Source organism: Macrosteles quadrilineatus, unplaced genomic scaffold (assembly GCF_028750875.1).
Source record: "Macrosteles quadrilineatus isolate MER2022 unplaced genomic scaffold, UCM_ALF_1.0 Scaffold_2__2_contigs__length_208266976, whole genome shotgun sequence".
NCBI lineage: Eukaryota > Metazoa > Arthropoda > Insecta > Hemiptera > Cicadellidae > Macrosteles > Macrosteles quadrilineatus.
In genome coordinates this window covers 82,888,638-82,916,509 of record NW_026542595.1, presented here as the reverse complement: position 1 = coordinate 82,916,509, position 27,872 = coordinate 82,888,638, and the positions used below count along the sequence as shown (strand labels likewise).

At 32.8% G+C, this 27,872-nt stretch overlaps 1 protein-coding gene across 5 annotated transcripts in view; it reads right to left on the bottom strand.

Annotated features, from left to right (window-relative positions):
* Positions 1–27,872, bottom strand: part of LOC128985585 (uncharacterized) — a 153,805-nt gene that overhangs the window by 15,816 nt on the left and 110,117 nt on the right. For 2 of the 5 annotated variants that reach the window (XM_054405203.1, XM_054405205.1), the window contains one exon: positions 100–196. In XM_054405203.1, coding sequence (XP_054261178.1) covers positions 100–174 — 75 coding nt within the window. In that variant the 5' untranslated portion in view covers positions 175–196. Of the gene's footprint in view, positions 1–99; positions 197–3,011; positions 3,232–27,872 lie in introns of those variants that run through there. The other 3 variants (XM_054405202.1, XM_054405206.1, XM_054405204.1) reach the window with 3 other exon arrangements.

The window sequence follows — 27,872 nt, the reverse complement described above, 5'->3', positions numbered from 1 at the left end:
TCTTGAGCAACATTTCAATGTTTGGGCTCATATCCAACCAAACTGGATCTAGAGATTTTGAGTCTAAACTTGAGCTTTGAATGTGTTTACTGCACTAACCTGTACCATTGTCACTGCTTGGTACAGAGGAATGAGAGCAGCTAAGATCATTGTCACTACAGCCACTTCAGCCATCTGAGAGACAGATTCACTTCACCTGTGTTAAGCAATTTTAAATTAGCTCATCATTTACAAGGACACAAGATAGGAATTAACAATATGACTACTAAGGGTAATTACAATAAAAGTTGAACTAGTTTGTGATCATCTGGACTTTATGGAACCTTGGATTCATTTATGGACATACCAAGTTAGCTTGATGCGTCTGTAGATGTTTTAAAAGCAGCTGACACATTTGGAAGATTTATTTAAATCAGGCTACCAAAGTGGGACGCACAAACCTTAGTCTTTAAGAGCAAAGATCTAAAGATCCCAATATAATTTAAATCTTTTAAACAATCCAAAGAATAAAATTGTACTTATTAAAATACTACTGGTGAGGTAAAGATACTACGCCACTTGTTGACACAATTGTCAAATGTTTTGGTTAACAACTTCAAATGGAAAAATAATTGTTTTTTTTAGCATAAGTAGTAGGCTACCGATACCTAACACCCATAATTTGTGTGGATTTTGAAAAACAGTTCAAAATGCATTTTATGTTTTCAATCTGTTTAAAAATTATAGTTCGAAGATCATTCTACAAGTAGTACCATTATTCTTTAAACACAATATCAATACTGCTGGACAAATATAACTGTTACTGCAGTCTGGTCAAGATTGAATAGCCAGAGATCGATTACTGGTACTATATAAGGTTTCTTTTAATTGAGCATCCTTTAACAATGACAAACAAGATAGACTATAAATATTCAAACTATATTTAGCCACTCTTGCAAACATCTGATTTTCTTTGCAATCTATGATAAAGAGGGATGGAAACCTTCCAAATGTACATCAAAGAAAACTACACTCATTCTTTAGACTAAACTAAAACATGTGATGCTGTGTTTGTTAATAAATATTTTTCACAAATTATAACGGAATTTGTATATAAGTTATGGTGCTACTTCAATATATAATTTGGACAAAATTCTGATAAAACAAAAAAAGCAATACGAATCATGTTAGGTTTAAAAAGCACAGAGAATGTCGAAAACTTCTTTAAAGATCTTAAAATTTTGACAGTTTACAGTCTTTATGTCTTAGAAACAATAAAGTATGTCAAAGAACATGAAAGTGATATATTTTTTGAATCCAAGCATCATTATGATACCCGAAATAAAATTATTTTTTATAAACATAATCTGCATTTTTATAAAAAAATTAAATTAATGGGCACCAAATTTTTTACTCAGTTGCCAATGTTTCCTCAACCAATCTGTATAAATTATGTGTGCAATTCTCTTGCACATAAATATTTTTTATACCTTGAATTACACATAGAAAAGTCTGCCTTAGTCACAAAATATGATGGTCATAATGCAAATTTAAATTTTTAAAGCATTGTCAAACTGTCTGAAGGTTTTAAACGAATAGCTAAATATTGTTATACTTTTATTAATTAGTAATAGCCAAAAAGCACAAATTTTCACGCTTACAACACCAGGCGAGGAAACAACTTCATTCTGCCAGTACATTATACCACGCAGTACGCCAGAAAACCATCCTACACTGGCCGCAAAGTCCACAATAGCCTACCACGATCACTGAAGTCACTGAAGGGAAAACCGCTGAAAACACAACTTCACAAGTGGCTGACAGACCTGCCTACTCCTTGAAGAAATTCCTTGAATCCGATCTGAATCAATAACTTGAAACAAATTTTTCATGATATTGTTAAGAAAAAAAAGAAGAAAAAAAACTCTTGTAGCCTACTAGTTTTAGGTTATATTGTTGTATTATTATTGACACCATTGTATTATTCTTAATGAAACTACAAAATAAAGAATGGTTTGATTTTATTTGATTTGAATTTCCAAATGTTAAAGATACAATAATATCTTTATGATACTTGCAACAGCAAAGTTTTATAATTGTTAAATGTGAAGCCGAGTTGCTGGACTCCATTCAATAAAATAAACAAACAATCTACTTGAATAAAACAATAAATTATTCTCAAGTTAAGTTCTGATGATTTGGCCAAGGAGCATTTACAAAAATATTTAATGTTTACAGCCGATATAACTCTAATTTGAAGCCATTTTCGTTGCAAGTGCAGACATCCAAAGGTTCTATTATACCCAAAGCCAACAATATAACACTAGAAGAAAAACATTTGTTTTTCGACACAAATTTAATTTTTCAGTTTTTTACCACAGGTAAAAGGTTTTTGACGAAAAACAACTTATACTGGAAATGTATTTTTTAACATTCACCAGAAAACAAAAATCTTAAAATGGTTTAACATATTATACAAATATTTTGAAAGAAATATTTTGAAAGGAGAATTTTTAGTAAATAGGTACGGTACATTGAAGGAATTTTCCACCTCTCTCTGAATAATCACAAGTTCTCTGTTTATATATTTAATGTTTATTCATGCATCTCATGTACAGGGTTTTTTATTTCTCTCTAGGTTTGGTAAACATTTTATTACTGTATATTCAGATCAGTAATTTTAGGTTATCTACTGAAGTTTTATCGTTAGCACTATTCATTGTTATCATAATGGTTAAATCTTAATATAATTTATCATATAATTTAGCTTCTATTATAAAACGATTCCTACTGTATTGGCTTCTAGTAGCTATTTTATGTTTAACCATACACCTAAGAAAACATCAAAATATACTGTTTTAATAACATTACTTTCACAATAGACTAAACCATAAAAAGTATGTTTCACTTTTATATTGCCTGGATTCGAATTTATTAACGAAATACCTATCCAAAGTCAATACAAGCTTTTACCTGTCTAACAAAATCACTCTTCTATAACTAAACTTTACTCCAAAAATATTCTACCTTACCTTTTATAGTCTGTCCAGTGTCACACCTCTTCTTAGTAAGAAGTTTGTTTCTCACTTAAAACATTAAAGATATTCACCCTGTGAAAATTTGAACTAGGTCATAATTTACTGGGTTGGAGAGTTGTGGATGAGAGAACAGCTGTTTAGAGTGACCAGTCCAGAAATAGGTTGATACACGACTGACGTTGGGCCAGGTAGATCACATTGACCACTTACCCAACTGTCACAGCATCCATGCCAAAACTTGCGTCTCAATAAACAGCCTTGCTGTTAGGTAATCTGTGATAACCTTATTGATGTATCTTAGATAATGCGGCTTGATTGATAATTAATTTGGTTAAAAGTCTATTAACCAACTTAACTTCCGTGGTTGATAACTGTGAAGTTGTGATTGAGTCAATTAAAGTTATAATCTAGTTTAAATTTAAATAAAAATTAATAAAACATAAAACCAGTCCAGTGATTTATAATTGGAATCAAAAAACGCAAAAAAGAGAACAATCACACTCCAGCTGGTCTTCATAAAAAAATTCAATAATAAAAGGAATGTGAGATATTTATAGCATTACTTGCTAGGCAATTTTATAAATCTTATAAAATACACAACTGGTTTTTTCATTGGAGTAAATTTTGTATTTAAATGACAAGGTATAGTAATAATAAAAATTGAAATTAATTCATAGTCTAAAGGCAGTGTTTAGCTTTGTAAGGCTTAACATGAAAACATTTTGTTTGGGGACTCCCTATTTTGTTGACCAGGGTCAACAGATGTAGATATTTACATGAAACTTGGAACGAAGGTATATCAACATGTATTCTATACGTATGTAAAGTTTGGTAACGATTAAAAAATATTAATATATTTTGTTAACAAAAAAAACCGCCGTAAATAACTAATTTTAATTTTGTTGACCTGGGTCAATCGCAAAAAAAAGGTACCGTACTTAGAATTAAGGAATATACGTGAAACTTAAAACAAAGGTTAATCAGCATGTATTCTATACGTATGTAAAATTTGGTAAGGATTACAAAATATTTACCTATTTTATCAACAAAAACCCGTCGTAAATGACTAATTTTATTTTGTTAAAATAAAAAAATAAGTTATTTTATTTTGTTAAAATCAAAAAATAAAAGTTATTTTATTTTGTTAAAATTTAAAAAAAGTTATTTTATTTTGTTAAAATCAAAAAATAAAAGTTATTTTATTTTGTTAAAATAAAAGTACTTAAAATTAAGGTATATACATGAAACTTGGAACGAAGGTATATCCACATGTATTCTACAGGTATGTAAAATTGGTAATGATTAAAAAATATTTACCTATTTTATTATCAAAAAACTGCTGTAAATAGCCTAGCTGACCTATTTTATTTTATTTTATTTTGCTGACCCAGGTCAACAAATTCAATACATTTAGCAAATTAACTACTTAGAATGTAGATATTTACCTGAAACTCGGAACGAAGGTATATCAACAAGTATTCTATACATATGTAAAGTTTGGTAACGATAAAAAAATATTTATCTATTTTATTGCAAAAACCCGCTGTAAACTAATTTTAATTTTATTGACCCGGGTCAGTCGCCAAAATAAGGTACTTAGATTGAATATACATACAATTTAAATCGCAGGTACTATGTTTGTATTCAGTTTGTTTTTTTTTAACATAATAATTACAATATGATACATATATACATTTCATTCCTCTTCTATCCTGTCGCGCCCATCAGGCATCTGTAAAATTATGATTTATGACAAAGTACCCACAAAATTTTAACATTTTTACGATAATCGCTTTTCAAAACAACATTGACTGAAAATAATTATGGACATTTTTAGAACATGTATTGTAATAAGAATAGTGAGATAAAGACAAGTGTAGTAGGCTAGATGTATTACTGATGATGTGTACAGATATTTTTTTAATAAGTTTTCATGCTTTGTACATTATTAGTACGAGTATACTTACAATTAAAATTGCAGGTACTATGCTGCCGTGCTAAGCACAAAAGGGGTATCCGCAATGGGAGTTTCTAAAACGCTGACAGACTGACTGACAATGTTATAACTCCATAAGACACATAAACGATGCCACAGGTTGCCACAAACGACCTACACCATTGAAATTTGAAATATGTGTTGGGAATACAATTATTTATAAGGTGTATGAATTTCAATAGGATATATTAATCGGAAGTTCTTAAAAATTTATTTAAGAACTATTAATGAAAAGAGTGCCACAGGTTGCCACAAACGACTTACAGTATTGAAATTCAAAACATGTGTTAAGAGGGTACATATTTATCTCCTATATAAATCTAAACAGTGTATCTTGGCCGGAAGTTCTTAAAAACACACCTAAGAACTACTAAGTATTTATAAAAAGAGTGCCACAGACTGCCACAAACGCCTTACAGTATTGAAATTCAAAACCTGTGTTAGGAGAGTACATATTTATCTTCTGTATAAGTCTGAAAAGTGTATCTTAACCGGGAGTTCTTAAAAACGAACCTAAGAACTATTCATAAAAAGAGTGCCACAGGTTGCCACAAATTACCTACGGTATTAAAATTTGAAATATGTGTTAGGAGTACAAATATATAAAATGTGTATGAATTTCAATAGGATATCGTAACCGGAAGTTCTTAAAAACGAACCTAAGAAGTATTCATAAAACGAGTGCCACAGGTTGCCACAAATGACCTACGGTATTAAAATTTGAAATATGTGTTAGGACATAGGAAGTGAGGCTTCCACGGTCACAATTACTAACACAAAGTCCTTGGTCTTCTGGGTACGACCGCTTCGGAAAACTAGGAGAAACACTAGTTGCTGACGTTTCGGCTTCGTTGCAGATAGCCATCTTCAGAGCTGGTGACAGGCACTAACTGAGCTGTTAGTGCCTGTCACCAGCTCTGAAGATGGCTATCTGCAACGAAGCCGAAACGTCAGCAACTAGTGTTTCTCCTAGTTTTCCGAAGCGGTCATACCCAGAAGACCAAGGACTTTGTGTTAGTATATGTGTTAGGAGTACAAATATTTATAATGTGTATCAATTTCAATAGGGTATCTTAACCGGAAGTTCTTAAAAACGAACCTAAGAACTATTAATAAAACGAGTGCCACAAATTACCTACGGTATTAAAATTTGAAATATGTGTTAGGAGTACAAATATATAAAATGTGTATGAATTTCAATAGGGTATCGTAACCGGAAGTTTATGGCGGCTGAAGTCGGCTGTCAGCCTTTGAAGTGCCGCCGACGCGCCGCTAAGGGTAGTAGCTGTGACGCCAGGCGGTCAATGCTTCTTCGCATAAAATCGCTTCATTATAGGTGAGTGGAAAGTCCAAACAGATGTCTTTTGACAAATGTGTCAAATAAAGTAGAAGAGTGTTGTCTCGTGTTATGTTCGGATGTGTTTGGACTGATGTGCGAAGTGAAGTGGAAGTGATGTAGTGTGTCCGTACATGTGTTCAATAATGTAATACATTGTGTTACCGTGAGTTTGGCGTGTTTACATTTAATTATTAATTAATTGAAAACGTATTTGGAAACATTTAGTATTTTTTATACTCATAATACTTACAATTTTTATGCCATTCAAGATTTGGTCTTTACCAATTAATGTTATTAAATAACGTATAAAGTAATCAAATTATACTTGAATGCAATGCGAATAAAATCGCCAACGTATTGCATATTTGTTTTGCTACGCACCATAAAGCTTTCTATAGACTTTCATAAACTTAGGCCTACAAAATTCCTTTGGCTATTAAGTTAGCCCACATTGAACTTGAAGTCATTTCTTTCTTAATAAAGATAATTCCTAATTTGTGTTTTATTTCTGTTTAATAAGGTAAGTTTTTATCTTAATCTTATAATATGAATTATTTTAAGAATAAATAGATTTGATAAGTTACAATATAAATTTATTAATGAAATACAAATATTAGATAAGTTGTTGGTTGAATTAGCTACAGGGTAAGTTAACAAGGGTTAATTTTCAAAATGGTGGGGTTCCAAAGTGGATGAAAAACTCCAGGCTTATTGGGTTTGTTTCTTCTAAAATACTAATCAATATTTTAATATGAGCTCTTAATTCAGGGAGGGGTGGTCGTGCCGGTTCGAATGATATATTAGGCTTCTTTAAAATGCAAATAATTTAATTTAGTTATTGTTCTGAAATAACTTAAGTTAAGCTAGGTTCATGATGCTATTAATATAATAATGTTAAACGTCCAAAGAAAGATTCCAAATGGTTTCACTGAATTTAATGAAATAAAATAGAATTTGAAGATTAAATTTTGAATAAAAGTTCAATTTGAAATATGTATATCTTGATGAGTTAAGTTAATTTGGCCTAGTAGGCTATGCTGATTAAATGTCCAATGAAGATTAAATTTGTCCTTAGTTAAATAAGATGGATGATGGTTACCAAATTTGGAGTGTCTGTCTTCTTATAAATTGGTACTCTTCAATGCACTTGTCCAATACTTTTGGATGATAAGAAATTTAAAATATAGGTTTTACTTTGGGATTATAAATTTTAGTTTAAATCGAACACAATTTCCAATAGAATGATGTTCACACTGTGAAGAGTTGGCAGGATCTGGGGAGAGGCAATGGTAGAAGCTCAGGAAGTCCATGTCCATTGTTGAAGTGATGTACAGCTGGTTAATTCACATGAATGACACTTGCCACAGTAATTTTGATTTTCTTTGGATAATTTTGAAAAATAATACTATATTTAAGATGTTATTACTATATTGCAATTTTCTTACAATTCTATATTATTCTAAGTAAATGATTATTGTTGGTTTTTGATGAATACAGGATAGGTATGGAGAGAATTGGCATAAATATTATATTGTAACATAAAAAGAGATGATGTTTCTGTGGGGTGATGGGATATTATATAACATTGAACAAAATTGGATAAAATAACACATTAACAAGGAGGAACATATTAAATAACTGATAATACATTATCAGGGGCATTAACAGACATTATGGGAGAAAATACACAAAATAATACAGAAATTAATGTTAATGATGAATGAATGACATGTAATATTACAAATTATCCCCACAGAAATCTGTATGCTATGAAATGAAATACAGTTCGACAAAATATGAAATGGAATCATGAATCATTAATATGAATGATACTTAAAGATAGGTATGAATAACATTAAATGATTGATTTTCTGAATGATAGAACATTGGGTGATAATACAACAAAATTATAATCTAAGTTAACAAATGTGTAGGACAATAACATTAAAATGGGGAAAATAGAATAGAGTGTTCATGGCCTGGCATGGGAAGAAAGGGATAGTATGGCTGTTGTTCCATACTGTTCAATATCAAATAACTTTATTGTTTCTTTGTTATTGAGGAGATCACAGTTTATTAGTAAGTGAGTATTGTTTATAAACTTTATCACCTGGGTATCAGTTTATGGAAAACACAATTTATGGAGTCACGCACTCGCGATTAAGGTCCATGGCACAATTTGGTTGGAGATGATGATGCACAAAAGTCTATTGATGGATGAAACACATTATAAAATTCATTGATATACAATGTCTTCGAAGGTAGGGTCATCATTATCTATCTCGTCGATCACAGCTTCTATTGCTCGGGTTGGTTCCAAATATTTCTTGAGGGCTGATATATGGTAGGGGCCGTATAAAACATCTTCATCTTCTTTAGTCACATGGAATGTGGATTTTCCTAAGATTTTCTTTATAATAAAAGGTCCTTCGTATATTTCGAATAATTTTGCTGTCTCGCCGTATATAGCTCTAGAGAGGTGGTGAGATCGGATTAATACTTTATCATTGATCTTGAGGGTTTGAGGTTTTCGATTTTCATTTAATTTGGATGATCATTTCAAGCGTTTTTCTTCAAGTCTTCGTCTTGCTAGGAGTAACTTTTGTTCAATGGGAGTATCACTATTGAATGTGTTTTCAGCTAAATAGTTGTCCCAAAACCGCTGGTCTTTGATTCCTAACTGAAGTTCATTAGGTGTATATCCTGTGGATTCATGATAGAGCTCGTTTAAGCAAGCATTTTTATCTGGAATGAATTTTGCCCATTTTGTATGTTGGCGAGAACAATAGGTTCGCAAACACCTTTTGATTTCCCTTATTGGTCTTTCAGCGAGATTGTAGCATGGGTGATAGACAGGGCTGAAAATTAACTCAATATTATGTTCTTCCATTCTTCTGATCCATTCTTCACTTTTGAACTGAGTTCCATTGTCTGATTGTATCCTTTTTGGGTATCCATATGTAGGAAAATGCAAAGTGAAAAGTTTATTTAAAATTATCTTTGTTGTCGCTCCTTGAATGGGGTACAGCTTTATAAATTTTGTGAAAATATCTATGACAATTAGGATATATTTTACATTTGATACACTGGTTGGTAGAGGTCCAATAATGTCTACGGCAACTTGATCATTCTTGCCAGTACAACGCACACCTTTTGCTGTGGCCATCAGCGGACGGTTGCTAATCTTACACCTTTGACATGTATCGCATGTAGAAATAAGTTTCCTAATTATTCTGTTGATGTTTCGGAAAATAAAGGTTTCTTGAAGTAGTTGAAAACATTTCTTGGCTCCACAATGTAAGTAGAATAGGTGACATCCCCACACAAGTTTTTCAATCATACAACTTGGTAATGCGATGAGCCATTTATTCTTCAGTCGTTGGTAGAGGGTGTCTTGATGTAATCGAAAATTGGCTGATAGTTTTGTTCCGATTTCGGATTCTGGTTGAATCTCTAAAGTGTTAATAATGTGTTGGAGTTTAGGATCTCTTCTTTGGAGTAGGGGAAGGTCTCGTAAAGCGTCTTTTAGATTTTGATCTGGTATTTTATCTATATAATGGATGGTTAATTCAATGGGGTTGTTGTATGAGATTGCTGGTTTATCGATGGAAATTCGACTAAGAGTATCAGCAGTTATGTTGTCAGTGCCTTTGCAATGTATGATTTTGAAGTTATATTCTTGGAGAATTAATATCCAGCGAGCTAATCGATTATTTAGTAAGCGACAACTCTTAAGGAAAGTTAAGGCATGGTTATCGGTGATTATTGTTAGATTTGTTCCAAGGACGATATATCTAGCTTTTTGAAGACAGTAGAGTATAGCAAGCAATTCTTTCTCAGTGGTGGTGTATCTTTGTTCTGCCGGTTGTAATGTTCGCGACATGAACATAATTGCAGCCTTATCGCCATTTTCTCTTAACTGATATAGGTGACCACCGATTGCGTAGTCAGATGCATCTGTTTGGAGGTAGAATTCTTTAGTGGGGTCTGGATGGATTAAAGTGTTGGTTTGTAGGAAAAGTTGTTTGATTTTTGAAAATGTTTTATCATCATCTTCTGTCCAAATGAATTTATTTTTCTTAGAGGTTAATCTCATTAAAGGTTGTGTTGTAGCAGAAAATTTGTCAATGAACTTGTTGTAATAGTTGATGCTACCGAGGAAAGCTTTTAGTTGTGATTGATTCTTAGGGGTTGGAAAGTTTAATATAGGATCCACTTTACTCTGATCCATTTGTAGCCCTTCATTGGTTAGAGTATATCCTAAAAATGGTACCGAGTTCTGGCAGAATTTAGATTTGCTGAATTTAACTGTCATGTTAGCTTCTTCAAGTTTTTGGAATATATATTCAAGGTGTTTCATATGGGTTGGGAAATCTGGTGAAATAATGCAGATGTCATCGATGTAGATAGCGGTGAAATCTTCAACTTCTGAGTCAAACACTTTATCCAATGCACGGACTAATGCAGCTTGTGACGTAGAGATACCAAAAGGTGTCACGGTGTACTGATAAATTCGACCTCTAAATTGAAATGCTGTGTACTGCCAGGATTCTTCGGTTAAGGGAATCTGCCAGTATGAAGCTGTTAAGTCAATGCTACTTATAAATTTAGCGCTTTTACACTTGCACAAAATTTCGTTTACACTTCGATTGCATTCAAAATCGGGAGTTATTATTTCATTTGCCCTGCGTGCATCGAGGCACAATCTAATCTCGCCAGTCTTTTTGACAACAGGTATTATTGGATTAATAAAGGTACTTTTGCTTCTCTCTATCACATTTAATGCTTCCATCCGATCAATTTCCTTTTGAACTTGGTCTTGATATTGTTGCGGGACAGGGTACGAAGTAGTTTTAAAAATCTTAGGGTTTTCTACACGTAACTCATGTGTATACTTGTTGCATACTCCTGGCTGATCAGAAAAGATATGCTGATATTTATTTAATAAACTGCTTAATGTTTCACGTTCTTCTGCGGTTATGTGCGTATTTGTTGCTAGGGAATTATCTATTTCTTCTTGGGTTAATGTTTCATCTTCGATTGGATCTGTTTTTCTATTTTTGAAGTTATTTATTGTGCTATTAAATTTATTATATATTGGATCATCGTGATATACATCAAACGTTTCATCATTAAAATATTCATTATTTGGCCTATGGCTATCATTAATTATTAAGTGACATATTTGTCCCTCTTGGTTGCACATAAAAAACTTCAAAGTAACATTGTGATTATTTATCTGCATATCTATTTCATTTGTGTTGAAATTCAGATCCATTTTAAGATTAGACAAAACATCTACTTCTAATATTATGGGCCAATATTTTAATTCGGGACAATTTAAGTCCCTGTGATTTTACAAGATTATTAACATATTTAAAGCTGCAACCATGTTAAAATATTAAAGTATACAACTTTGGACATAAGTTCAGGCATTGAATGAATTTTTTAGAAAAGTCGTTCATAATAAAAAAAATGTTAACTATGTTAAAATGTAACGGCGGTCCCGTGTCCCCCATGGTACCTTCGGATGTTTGAAGGTACGATTTTTGTAGTTACCGTTGTTTAAAGTAACGGTTATAGGGCACAACATTCTTAATAAATAGTCTAAAACGACCACCCGAGGTGCATTTTATGAACTGGTTTCGCATTTGGGTGTTAGATATTTTTTTTAGGCTGTCCCCAGGTTTATGGTAACGGCGGTCCCCGACCAAATTAGTTCACGTCACTGCCACTAGAGTAGGAATAGCGCTTCAGTTAGTGGTGGAACGTGAACCTGAGCAGTCGACCTCTTGACTTTTGGCAGGTAAATATTTTTAAATACTATGATTTCTTTGTATTATTAAAAACACTCATAAAAAATGCTTGCGTATGTTTTTATTATGTAACTTCTGTCCCGTTAGTTAATTGGAATCCTGCTAATACAAGACAATTTGGACTATTTCGTTGTATTAAGCAGCTAGACCGAATACTAGGGTTCCAATATGGCTGTCTTGAGTAAAGCTGTTATTTTGTAAAAATTCATAATTTAATGTTTTGTAACGGCGGTCCCTGTAACGGCGGTCCTTGAATATCGGAAAATATATTTTATTAGGGACCGCCGTTACTTGGACCGGCGTTACGTCTTTTAGATGTTGTGAATTAAGTTTTAATCTTCTTTTTTGCAAAATATTTGTAGTCTAGCTACATATTTTTTTTGTTATAGGCAATACCCAGGGTCGAAAATTACATATTAAATCCAAAATTATGGGTTTTTAAAAACAAAAGACATTATAAAAAAATAGTAATTTGCGTCATTTTTAGGGGCTTTTTTAACATTTAACGTTTAAGAAATCACATATTCAGCAGGAATTTTGGATTGGACTGTACACTACCCGCACCATCTTTCATGTCAGCTGTCCAGCCGTCTCGAGTCTTGATTGAATGTGACTCATGTCTCGACGTTCCTCCCTCCCTCCCTCTCCCTCACTCTATCTCTCTCTTTGTTTTGATGTTTTGAGGTCATTTAAGTCGTTTTGACACTGGCGATATCAGTGTCAAATAATTTACCGGTACTGATTTATTAGTTTATCTTTTAGTTTTACGTTTTATTTGTCAAATTTGGAGTCAATACTGTTTTTTTATAATTCTGGAAACAAATGTTCTTGCTTTATTTTTGATTAAATACTATCTAACTAACATTGGTTTGTGTTATGTGTTTAATTGTTTAAAATAAACATTCGGTACTTTATGTAAACTTTTATTTTTTATAAACACCTCCTTAAATAGTAATTGAGGTATTGGTACTCCAAAAATAAAAATTAAATATCAAGTGGTACGCGCAGACAAAAAGACTGAGAACCCCTGATTTAGAGTTTGCTATTCAAATAGCGTGTTCATGTAATCATAGCAGATATTTACGACAATATTTTCTACTTTCAGATCATGGCAGGCAAACGACGAACTAAAAAGATGTCAATCGAAGAAAAACGAATGTATGAGAGGGAGAAAAAAAGAAAACAGAGAGCGAGAATGACAGACGTACAAAAAGAACTGAAAAAAGAATATGACCGCAAGTATAAAAAGAAGAAAAAAGAAGAGAATACGTGGAAAACCGTCGAGACTATGAGTGATCGGGAACTTAGGAAAGTAAGAAAACAAACTAGGATTAGGGTGCAACGTTTCAGGAAGCGGAAGGCTGAACGAGATAATTTTTTAAAGGAACTACTTGTCAATTCACCTCCTGAGAGTCTACAGAGTCTTCCGCCTGATCGTGTTGTCCTAACTAAAAAAAATAGTAGTAGGAAGAAAAAAAATTTGAATAGATCTAAAGTGTACAGAGCACTAAAAAGGATGGAACTTGCTTTGAAAATTGAAAAAACAAAATCCCAGAGATACAAAAAGCAAGCCCAACGATTTAAGCTCAAAACAGGTAGTTGTGGATCTCCATCTCCCAACACAAAAGTGAAAAAACTAGCTGGAGGAAAAAATGTTCCTACTCCTGTGAAAAGGAGACTGGTATTTGCTGAATCGATGCTTGCAAACTTAGAAAAGAAGATTTCGGATAGCAACTTAGATACAAAGAAAAAAGACGAATTATCAAATCTTGTATCTTCGCCGTATCTTAAAAAATATAGAATGATCAACCAAGCCAAAAATTTTGTGTCGTATAAAGTATACAGGAAGGCTCTGATGGGACAAAACACCAAGCGAGGAAGGAAAAATCATCCCCACTCACACCTAGTAAAACAATTTCTCGAAGAAGATATCAACAGCAAAATGTGTCCTGGTAAAAGAGACACACGGACAAAGAAAAAAAACAAGATTCAGAAGAGGATCCTTCTGGATACAATGAAAAACCTACACGGACGTTTCACAAAAACATATCCAGGGATTAAACTGTCATATTCAATGTTTTGCAAGCTAAAGCCTTTTTATATTGTAGCACCAAAGATGGCGGACCGGGAAACATGCGCTTGCATCCATCACACAAACTTTCAGTTTGTCGTTGATAAGCTATACCAGATAAACGTTTTAGACACAAACTCAATTAGAAAAGTCATGGAAGAATCATGCTGTGATGTAGAAAAAAAATCCTGCATGTATAGGAAGTGCCCTAGTTGCGTTTCGAAAATGAAATTTCGCCTACCAGAAGAAGATTTAAAGATAACCTACAAAAAATGGATCCAAAAAAAAGAAACAAGGACAATCAAAGGAAAAGAAAAAATAATAAGGATTATGGAGAAAAAAACTGTGGAGTGCACTATAAAGGAGCTTGTGGTAATATTCATCGAGAGTTTGAGCTTCATGGGACCTCACATCTTCCAAATTCATTACCATTACAAATCAATGAAACACTTGAAGGAAAACCTTACTCCCAATGAAATCATGATCCACATGGATTTTTCCGAAAATTATGTGATAAAACACGCAGAAGAGATACAAGCAATGCACTTTGGAGCCTCAAAGAGGCAACTATCTATTCATACTGTAGTTGTCTACAAAGAAGACATTCCCAGAAGTCCCAATGGTGAAGATGGGGTTAAAACAAAAAGTCACCAATCATTCGCAACTGTGTCATCAAATCTCGACCATAACGCTTATGCGGTCTGGGCTCACCTTGAGCCTATTGTGAGCTGTCTTAAAACAAAATATCCAAATGTTGATACTGTCCATTTCAGATCAGACGGGCCATCGTCACAATATAAAAACAAGAACAACATTTATCTTTTAATGAAGAAGCTGCCTGATATTTGGCCTGGCATTACGTCGTGGACTTGGAATTTCTCTGTTTCAGGGCATGGCAAAGGTGCCAAGGATGGCATCGGAGGTACTCTTAAACGTACAGCTGATGGTGTAGTTCTTAGAGGCAATGACATCATAGATACATCTGACTTCATCGAAATGGCAAAACTAAACTGTAAATCAATCGAGCTGTTTGAGGTACAAAGCCACAAAGTTGTCGAGTGGCAAGGATTGTTAGCTGGGGCAAAACCTCATGTAATTCCAGGAATCAAAAAGGTACACCAGATCACTTGGACCAGTACAAAGCCCTACGAAATACAACTTCGGGAACTGCCATGCACCTCTTGCATGTTTGAACGGTGTAACAATACTTGCATATCTGGACAAACCACCATTGAACTCCAGAAAAAGAAGACACCAGAGTCTAACCAAAGCAATGATATCCCCGAATTCCTAGAGATGGGATCCTACGTCGCTGTTATCTATGACTTTAATTGGTATCCAGGTAAGGTATTAATTTTTTATCTGTAAGAAATATGTATTTGCCATTGCGTATTTTATTTAAATCGTACCTGTAAAAGGTACCCTACTCAATCACTTTTTTCTTATATTAGTGACACTTAAATGCCTAACTCTTTTTTTGAATGTATTGAAAATGCTTGTTTACAGGACAAATCGTAAGAATTGAAAATGACAACGTGCATCATGTTTTAACAGATTTAAAATCAGTTAATATTTTTTGTTGCCTGTTATTAATCATATGAATGTCAATGCTTCCCTCAACAAAATTATGATAAATCTGCTTGTTTACAGGAAAAATTGTTAAAATTGAAAATGATGACGTGACTATTTCTTTCATGACTAAGAATGGAATCAACTACCAGTGGCCAGCAAAACCGGATATCCAAACAATCACACGCAATTCAATCTTATGCTTGATGGACGGGGGACCCAGAAAAGTATCATCACGGAACTACGTGTTCGACAATACTGAATACATTGACGAGTTGTGCGAGAATGAGTTGAAGCAGTAACTGTAAAAAACATTTTTTCAGCCTTCGTTTTTGAAAAAGAGTGAATTTATTTTAGTTCAAATTAATAACAGAACATTGTTTTTATTTTATCCTACAATTGCAGTTACTTTAATAGTTTTTCAATATAACTGCGTCACTTATTTTTTATTCATAATGTTGTCAGCCAATATTTGTCTATTGTTTCTTCATTCGTTTGTCGTTTTTACTATACAGATATATTCTATTTTTATGTACGACTATTAAAAGTTAAATTTATTAATATAGTTCACTTGAAACATTTTTATATTGTTGAATAAAAGTCTGAAAAAGTAACTTTGAGACTGATGAAATAAGACTATAGAAGGTTTTTTAAGTACAAATTAAATAGTTGATGATGACTCGACTTATTTAATACTATCTTGTTAACAGTAACTTGTTTAAATGACTTATGATCTGCCTATTATAATTTGTAAGTGCAATTAATAAAATTGTTTTTTGAAAGTAGTTGTATTTATTTTCAAACCTCAAAACACTCTGTTCTCATAAGAAAGGTTAATTAACTTTGTTGATTTTCTCTGCATTTGTATTAGTGATTATTTTATGATGATAAAATGCATTGACAGTATATATAAAGGCAACACCATGGCCTAAAAGGAACAAATATAGGTTTAAATAAGTTTTTATCTTTATTTTAATGACGATTTCATGGTCTTGAGTCTTGATGTAACGTCGGTCCCCGCATGCGTAACATCGGTCCCATAGTTTTGTAACGGCGTGTCCCCTAGTCAAAATCAAAAATTTTTTCCCGCCAAAAAAAGGGGTCTACAGCGTGGACACATATTGTATCTTGATTTGACATGTCAGTAGAATGTATTAAAAAAAAAAAAAAATTTCACTATTTTTTTTTTTGGAAGATATTTGAAGTCAATTTGTCCCGAATTAAAATATTGACCCTTATAGGTTTTATTAGATTTGGTACAATAAGATATTCCAATGGCAAGGTGTGTTCTGCAATTGTGGTGGGAACGTAAATAATTCGAGAGACTCTTTTAAATCGCTCATTTGTAGCAGTTTTGATTACTGTATTATTAACTGGAAATTCTTCAAATGGTGAAATTTTGGTTTTGTTTTCATTGAACCAGGATTCTGATATACAAGTTATTGATGAACCAGTGTCGACTAATGCGTTTACTCTAATATTATTAAGTTTGATGCTAATTTCTGGGCAACTTATTTGAGTGAAATTTAGAGATTGATTATTTTCTGAATCATTTTCTAATAAGAAGTTCTTATCACACATTATACTTTGTGATTGAAGATGATTTATTTCATTACCGACACTTTCATAAATAGGCGCTGTAATTTTAGAGTTAACTAATGATAATTGACCCTCTCGGTTGTCGCTTACAGCGCCGAACCGTTTTCCTGTATATTTGGTGCAGGATGAGTCTGTGGCTCGTAACTGTGTGATGATTGGTTGTTTGGAGGAGCACTTGGCACGTAGTTATTTTGTCTCATTACTGCGCAAAGCTGAGCTTGTTCTTGGGTTGGGTGGTTTCTGTAGGTCCGTTGGTTGTTGTCACCGTTACGAGGAGGATATTTGTCTCGTTGATATGGTTTGTTTTCATGGTTTCGGTCGTAAGTAGGATGATTGTGGTTAGGACGGTAATTTTGATGGTTTGGATAACTTCTGTGTTGGTGATTGTTGTTGTATGAATTGTTGTGATATGAAGGTATCTTGGGTTGGTACGCTCTCTGATTTTCGTAGCGGCCATTTTGATGATAAGTGTGTGGTTGTTGATTTGGAGTTGTCGGTCGGTTGTTGAATGAGCTGTTGTGATTCTGGTTGTTGGTACGTGTCTTCTTCGGTCCTTCTTTGAGATCTTCACGTTGTAGAAGTCTTTCTAAGGCACGTACGGTGGTGATGTTCTGTACATTGATGCAGTCTTGTACGATGGAGTCAAATCTCTCTGCCATCAGTGTCACAATATCTTCTTCGGTTAGGCAAGGGCTCATAGATTGGAGTGAAATTACACGTTCTGTAAGGTATTCGCTGCGGCTGAGGGTACCATTTGACCGGTATTTTTCTGATTCAATTTTGGCTCTTAAGCTGCGTTGTACTTCTCTTGACCAGTATTTGGCTTCAAATTCGTTGGAAAATTGTTCCCAGGAACTTAAGTCGGTCTTAACAAGTTGTAGCCATCTTGAGGCGGGACCTTCGAATGAAGTTTCTAGCAGGTCTTTGAGATATTCAATCGGGTCATAATTGCAGTTTTGCTCAAGTCCTCTGTCATAATATCTTTTCAATTTATTAAGATATTCTTTTGGGTTGCCACTTCGGCCGTTGAATTTTGGTAGTTGTCGGTCTTTCTCTTCATTTCCATTGCATATAATTTTGATTGGGCCTTGGAAGTTTTCAAATGTTTTGCTCTGTTTGAGGGTTTCCACTTCTTGTTCACATTTAGTCAGATTTTGATTTAAACTTTGGATTTCAGCTTGCTGAGATTCTAAAGTTTTGTTTTGGATGGTGAGTTTTGGGAGAATTTCGTTTTGTATAATGGCCAAATTAGCAATGGTACCAAAACATAGCACATATTTTCTACGCAGTGACACTTATTGAGATGGGATGGAGTGAGGGGGGGGGGCTTAACCGATGGTATCCTAGGCCGGTAATTTTTGAAGCAGATAGTATAAAAATATAAATACCGGTAATTTAGGAAGTTAAATTGGTACTACCGTAGACGGATAAGCTTAAGATACTTAATTGAACATCTTCAAATTATTAAAACTCCACAAACGTATTATTATTTGTGGAGTCTTAAGAATTCGAAAAAGTTTAAGAAATAAATAAAATTGGTGTCGTTATCTTTGAAAAAACAAAACAAAATGGCGGTCTTTAAGTTTTTCTAACATACGTAACTCGAAAACCAGTCGTTTTACCAACTGGTTTTTAAGTTGTTTAAATTATAAAAAAATGTAATTGATAAAAATTTAATAACAAAAATGTAAATATGTAAATTTTTTAATCATGACACCAATGTTATTATCTTTATACAACTTATCATTATACAGACGACTAAAATTTGGTGGAAGTATGTAAATCATTTTTTAAATATAAATTGTTTTGTGAAAAAAACATACCGACATATAGACGGACAATTATTTGTGAACCATTCCTGTCCTAAGCACCTAGTTATCGGTATTTGTACAGAGCGTTATGGGTCATCCTGAATATAATACTTATATTATTTTGCTACTTATTTTGTCCACTAACTTATCACGCAGTCACACACGCCCACCAAACGGGATTTGAAAATAGTATACTCTTTTTTAGGGATCGTGTAAGTTGGTATCTCTAAAAGAAATGCTTACTAATAAAATAAAGACTGTAAGTTTAGAACAGTAGGTTAACTTCAAATAGTTCAGTAAATAAAGAAATTTTAGAGTGAAGAATAAACGATAACTATACAAGTCCCCGGACCTGAGTAGCGAACGGAGGCAGAGGGGCTTTCTTTAAAGTTAAATGAATCGTGACCAATTAATCGAACCATTCAAATAAAAATCAATTTGTTCTTTTTCAGTTACGTAGGCATTCTTAAACTCTTTTGACACTATTATGTTTACTGTGCGTACCTATATATATGACGATATATATGAACACAGCAAACCAGTTGCTACTTCAACTCCAGAAAAACCTCAAGACAGACATACAGTTTCAAAAACCCAACTTGGACCTACTCACAAGATATTAAAGCCAACACCATCTCCTCTCAAAAAACAAAGAAACATTACTGCAGTTGACAAATGTGACATAAGTAGTGGTGAAGAAAGTGATGGCATAGCGTCATTGATAACGGACACGTTTCAGGAAAAGATGAAGAAGAATAAACCATTCTCCATATTAGGACAGTCAATTTATCCCTCCAACCTAGACTGCCTCCTGACAACAAAGTTATCAAATGCTACAGATCGCTACCTCTCTGATAATGTTATCACAACATATCTTTGCATTAGAGAGTATGTTCAGAGACAAGAATTAAATACCGGTAACGTAAGAGTGATGGTTTGTGAAAATTTGCTGTCGTTTACAAATGAAGAAACATTTCTTATGACATACTCGCTAAAACAATTTTCGGAATATGAGATTCCAAAAGCAGACATTGTTCTGATTCCAGTGGTTGAATTTAATCACTGTACGCTGTTTGTTGTGGTGAGAAAAGATCACAGGATTATTTACCTCAACAGCTTCAACAATGAACCTCGCCAGACATTAGTTGACCGTCTTGTATCTTTATACAATTATTATTTCAAGTTTGTAGGGGAAAGCTTACCCACTTACACCTTATGCTGTCCCAAAGATGTCCCACAACAAAAAACATCGTATGACTGTGGACTTTACGTTTGTTTATTTGGAGACATCATAATGAAGAAATCTACAAATGATCTCTTCTATCATAGAAACTCTAACATGGAGTATTACAGGACAGCCGTGTACGGCACAATTGTGTCTGCTACCGGTATGCAAAAAGGAGGAGCAATGACCCGCAGAAAGCAAGAGAAGAAATATAACAAGCAAAAATTTGCTAAATTTAGCAACACAGTGGAACACTTGCAACTGAAAAAGGAGGAAACAAACCCAAGTACAGACGATACAATGACATACTTAGCAAGATTGGTAGACAATTATTGGGAGGAAAGTTCATAATTGTGTCACTTGGAAAACTGCAACAAGCCTACAGGAGACGTTGTGGTTCTTTGTGAGCCCTAGCTGCAACCACTGGTTTCATTTGAACTGCGTGGGACTCACAAAATCTCCAAGAGTTTTTCTCTGTGAAAAATGCAGGTACTCACATTTTAAAATGGTTTATCCATTACCTCTTGTAAATAAACTTGTAATATATTATTCTATTGGTAATAATTTATAATTTATGATAAAATATAAGTTTTTCAAATTTTTTACCGTGAATAAAAAATATCTGCAACATCATTTTATATGTACAGTTTAAGCATAACTAAACCTTTATCAATATATTGTTTAAGTCCTAATAATTCAAGAATGTTTTAACGTAGTGAAAATAACTATTTACTACTGGAATCAAAGTGCTGCATAACAAACTACAGATCTAAAACTTGTAATATATATTTTGATACCCCAAACGGTTTTGATGTGCAGAGGTGGTGGCCATATTGTATTTTAGCCCCATAAGACCAATGTTAAACAAACGGAACTTTGTAACAGCATTCATTACTCATAGACCGTTCATCACGAAAACAAATTTGAGGTGTCATATTAAAAGTAGCCTAAATTTGTCCTCTAGGCAAATACAATGTTACTTTTTGGAGATATTTTGTTATTTTCTCATAGTTCCTGATAAAGTACTTACAAATTGAAAATTTGACTATGAGAAAATAACTAAATATCTCCAACCAGTAACATTGTATTTCCCTAGAAGACGACTGTACCTTTAATATGACACCTCAAATATGTTTTCTTGATGAACGTATCTGTGAGTAATGCTGTTACAAAGTTCCGGTTGTTAAACATTGTTCTTATGGGACTAAAATCCAATATGGTAACCACGTCTGCAGACTCTTAAGACTACGATAAATTGTAACTTTGTTAATTATGTATATGTTTTTATGAAAATTTAAGAGTTTGACTTGATAGCATGTTTTAACCATTAAAATACATTCAGTTATGGCTTATAAATCACCTTCATACTGCCAACAATCATCATTATTATTATTACATTAAGTAACTGTAATTGTTTCAAACTTGACCGAGAGGAAAGGAAATTGCAATAACCCAATTTGTGCTGGTCCCTTGTTTATATTATGTAAGTTTATGAACACTACTTAAATACAATCATAATTATTTACTGTAGGGAAACCCTATTGTAAAGTAAAGTAACGTAAAATGTTAACAATAATTAAATTCACAGAATATTCAAAATTGATTAATATCTCTTTTTTACTGTCTGACTTGATTTAAAAAAAAAAAACACATTTTGGAAGTGTCTCTAAATGTTGACTACTTAATTTTTTGATTAAAAATGTCCAACACCTATTTTCAAACTTTTAGTACCACTGGTGATCTTTATATATCATATATATTTGTCTTGTGTTTTAGAATGTCCCCTGACCTGCCTTCCCCTGTTGCGACTCGTTTCTACAGCGCCTACACCTAATTTGTGCTGGTCTCTTGTATGTATTATGTAAGTTTATTGACATTAATATAATCAGAATTATTTATTGTAGGGAAAACCTATTGTATAATGAAAGTAACATAAAAAGTTAAAAATAATTAAATTCACAAAAGATTCAAAATTGTTTAATATCTTTTTTTTACTATCTGACTTGATTTAAAAAAAAAACAACCACATTTTTTAAGCCTCTCTAAATGTTAACTACTTAATTTTTTGTTTAAAAATGTCCACAACCTTTTTTTTAAACTTTTAGTACCACAAGTGAACTTTATGTATTATATATATTTGTCTTGTGTTTTAGAATGTCCCCTGCCCTGCCTTCCCCTGTTGCGACTCGTTTCTACAGCGCCTACACCCAATTTGTGCTGGTCCCTTGTATATATTATGTAAGTTTATTGACATTAATATAATCAGAATTATTTATTGTAGGGAAAACATATTGTAAAGTAAAGTAACGTAAAAAGTTAAAAAGAATTAAATTCTCAGAAGATTCAAAATGGTTTAATATCTCTTTTTTACTGACTGACTTGACTAAAAAACAAAAAAACAAAAAAACACATTTTGAAAGTGTCTCTAAATGTTGACTACTTAATTTTTTGATTAAAAATCTCCACCACCTTTTTCAAAATTTCAGAACCACAAGTGAACTTTATATGTCATATATATTTGTCTTGTGTTTTAGAATGCCCCCTGCCTTGCTTTCCCCTATTTCAACTCATTTCTACAGCGCCTACACCCAATTTGTGCTGGTCCCTTGTATATATTATGTAAGTTTATTGGCATTACTTTTAATATCAACAGAATTATTTACTGTAGGGAAAAAATATTGTAAAGAAAAAAATAAATTCCATTAAATCTCAGAAGTTAAAAAACGAATTATTTCATATTTCTTTTTTATTTAGTTACTTGATCTGAAAAAATATACATGTTGGAAGTGTCTCTGAATTTTTACACCTACATAGAATTTTTTTTGCCTACATTATTGAACTACTTTTTTGGTTTAAATTTTGATATCAGAACTTAACTTTATGTTCCATTAATAGATAGTGTTTTGTTTTAGAATGCCCCTGGTCTTCAATTCCCTTGTTGTGACTAGTGTGAGTAAAAGCCTACATCTTATTTCAACTGATTACTTGTTTGCAGTTTGTAAGTTCATTTACATTAATTTTAATATATACAGTGTTTCTTTTGAGTGAATTGTACTAATTGAACTTTAAAATACCCCCGCCGCAGCAAACCTGCAGACTAAGCGAATTTCCATATGTCTGATTGGATTTACACTAAAATGTCTACTTAAAAATTTAACATTTATTTCCTATTTAAATAGAATTATTTTAACAGGTACTTAGGTTTGCTGCATCAGGGAGGGTAAAACTTTTTTTGTAAAATGTTAATAGTTAGTAAGAAATAAAAACATTTTCCAAATTTGATCAAAATATGTTCATAAACAAGCAAACTACAACAGTTTACTCATTCTCCATAAGAATAACATGGGAATTTAAAATTTACATTTTTTTGGAATTTTCTCCGTAACCATTAGGCGCATAGTAACACTTCAATATACTAAATTATTTGTTTTTTTAAGCTCTACAAAATGGTTTGAAAAGATTTTGCAAAATTTTATTTTTTTTGGGTCAAAAATGGGAAAAACCTATTTTTACCCCATAAAACCCCCGTTCCCATAGTCCGATCATGCTGGTTCGCGAACTCGTTCGAGTTTATCCCGCCTTACACCTTCAAACCAAATTTTATCAAAATCGGACAAAAATTACTCAAGTTATCGTGTGGATGGACACATATATATATATAGATATATAAAAATTTGAACGAATGGTGTTTTTGGCCTCTGGGGACATCAAAATGAAAAAGTAAGTCGGTCCCGGGCCTAGGTCTTACCATGAGACCTACGGTAATAGCTACTTCCCTATAGGGAAATTCGCTAAAAGGAAGAGAGGATTATTAAATGAAATCTTTAAACTGTAGATTCTTTGTAGAAACCTTTGACACACATCTTATACCGGGTGTCCAAAACCACCCGTACACCCCTTTCAAAACGATGGAAACCATTTCTTACAAACAAAAAATAATACAGAACTAGCTAAATTGGGCACGGTCTACCAAATGGTGATAATTTCAAATCCAAAATCAAACCGGAAGTGGCTTTTTCAGACCGGAAGTTGACTTTTTTAAATGTAAACTACCAATTTTGATTACAGAATCGGATTTTACGTTGAAAAATACGTAACTTTTGTCACAAACATTTTTTGAAACACTTGTTTTCTACCTCTAATCCCCCATTAAAGTCAATAAATTTTGGTCATTCATGTGTCAAAGTTACTTGAAACAATAATAGAGACAAACAAATAACAAAGTTTACATAAAGACATATGATTAATAGAATCAGCTGTTTATTTTAAACTCCTTAGCAATTGAGTAACAGCTGGTCTACACATTGCTAAGTTGAATTTTTTTTATAATTTATTGTTACATATGACTCCTTAAATGTAAAAATAAATTATTTATTTTTAAAATAAAATGAAATTAAGCAATGTGTAGACCAGCTTTAACTCAATTGCTAAGGTGTTTACAATGAACAGCTGATACTATTTATCACATGTCTTTATGTAATCTTTGTTATTTGTTTTTCTCCATTATCGTTTCAGTAACTTTGACAGATGAATGACCAAAAATTATTGACTTTAATGGGGCATTAGAGGTAGAAAACAAGTTTTTTCAAAAAATGTTTTAGACAAAAGTTACGTATTTTTCAACGAAGAATCCGATTCTGTAATCAAAATTGGTAGTTTACATTTAAAAAAGTCAACTTCCGGTCTGAAAAAGCCACTTCCGGTTTGATTTTGGATTTGAAATTATCACCATTTGGTAGACCGTGCCCAATTTAGCTAGTTCTGTATTATTTTTTGTTTGTAAGAAATGGTTTCCATCGTTTTGAAAGGGGTGTACGGGTGGTTTTGGACACCCGGTATATATCTGTTGTCAGTTTTACTTATCTTGCAGTTAAGATACATTATTGAAATTTAAACGTAAGAGTCATAAGACAAATACATGTTATTAGATAGATTATATTAAATTACTAAAGTATGGATAATTTCTGGCAACCTGAGGCAGTTTTTTACTAACAATTGTTTAAGTAAGTTGTAAAATGTACCACTCTTCTTATGAATACTTCTTAAAAACTTCCGGTTAATATACACGGTTCAGATCCATATAGAAGATAAATATGTACCGTCCGAACAAATGTGGTGAATTTCAATACTTTGAGTCGTTCGTGGCAGCCTATGGCACTCTTTTTATGAATAGTTCTTAGGTTCGTTTTTAAGAACTTCCGGTTAAGATACAATCTTCAGATTTATATAGAAGATAATTATGTACCCTCCTTACACATGTTTTAAATTTCAATACTGTAGTTTGTTTGTTGCAACCTGTGGCACTCTTTTTATAAATAATCTTAAATTCATTTTTAAGAACTTCTGGTTAATATATAGTATTGATATGCCTACACATTATACATAATTGTACTCCTAACACATGTTTTAAATTTCAATGCTTTAGGTCGTTTGTGACAACCTGTGGCACTCTTTTATGAATAGTTCTTAGGTGCGTTTTTAAGAACTTCCGGTTAATGTACACTGTTCAAATTCATGTAGAAGATAAATATGTACCCCCCTAACACATGTTTTAAATTTCAATACTGTAAGTGGTTTGTGACAGTCTGTGGCACTCTTTTTATAAATAGTTCTTAGGTTCGTTTTTAAGAACTTCCGGTTAAGATACACTGTTCAGATTTTTATAGAAGATAATTATGTACCCTCCTTACACATGTATTAAATTTCAATACTGTAAGTCATTTGTGACAACCTGTGGCACTCTTTTTATGAATAGTTCTTAGGTTCGTTTTTAAGAACTTCCGGTTAAGATACGATCTTCATATTTTCTAAAGAAGATAATTATGTACCCTCCTTACACATGTTTTAAATTTTAATACTGTAGGTCGTTTGTGGCAACCTGTGGCACTCTTTTTATAAATAATCTTAAATTCATTTTTAAGAACTTCTGGTTTATATATAGTATTGATATGCCTACACATTATACATAATTGTACTCCTAACACATGTTTTAATTTTCAATGCTGAGGGCTGCTTTTTTAAGTCTGTGGCACTCTTTTTATAAATAGTTCTTAGGTTCGTTTTTAAGAACTTCCGGTTAAGATACACTGTTCAGATTTTTATAGAAGATAAATAAGTTCTCTCCTAACACATGTTTTAAATTTCAATGCTTTAGGTCGTTTGTGACAACCTGTGGCACTCTTTTTATGAATAGTTCTTAGGTGCGTTTTTAAGAACTTCCGGTTAATGTACACTGTTCAATTCATGTAGAAGATAAATATGTACCCCCCTAACACATGTTTTAAATTTCAATACTGTAAGTGGTTTGTGGCAGTCTGTGGCACTCTTTTTATGAATAGTTCTTAGGTGCGTTTTTAAGAACTTCCGATTAAGATACAATATGTTCAGATTTTTATAGAAGATAAATATTTTCTCTCCCAACACATATTTTAAATTTCAATACTGTAGGTCGTTTGTGGCAACCTGTGGCACTCTTTTTATAAATAATCTTAAATTCATTTCTAAGAACTTCTGGTTAATATATAGTATTGATATGCCTATACAGAAGATCAATATCTCCACCCATTACACATATTTCATATTTCAATAGTGTACGTCGTTTGTGGCACTCTGTGGCATCGTTTATGTGTCTTATGGAGTAATACCATTGTCAGTCAGTCTGTCAGCGTTTTAGGCAGTCTCATCTGCAATTTTTGGCTATATTGAGATATTGATACCTACTAAAACAGCTTGATTTTACCTATCAGTTACTAAAGTATTTTAGCCGTAACAACAAATAATTTCCTTTAAAAAGGTATTTTTTAGTTAGTCGTATCTGCACGAATGACATGTTTTACTAGGAGATTTTAGCTGTAAGTGACATTCACTAAGCAATAAAAGTCGCATCTGCTGTAGATACGACTTATTCCCTTATTAATACTTACATACCACTTTTATATCTTAGTAAAGTAGCAGTTGCCACCTTTTTGCTTTAGTATGTTGGCAACATTCTCACATGTTTGCAAGAATTGTTTGTTAGTTAGCTAGCTGAACAAGTTACTGATTAACCTAAAAACTTTGTTGTTGTTAGTTTTTTGGTAACCGTGAGTTACGATCAGTCTCTTAAATATAAGTTTTAAGTACATAACGTTATGACTAAAAAGTGATTTAATAAATAGTCAATCATAATGTCTGGGAGGGGGAAACTCATGGTCAGTTTGTGTTCTGAGACGAAAAGTTTGTGAAAGTGTGGTTGAAGGTTATGATGATGCAAATTCTACTACAACAACTTCTGGATGTAATGAACCTGTCGTGAGTAATAATGTAACATTAAATGAATATTTAGAACAAAGCAGCAGTTCCGAATACTTTGTGGTAAATGAATTAGACGGTTCATTAACACCTCTAGTTACGCCTACTTCAGACTCCATCACAGAAGATATTAATTTGG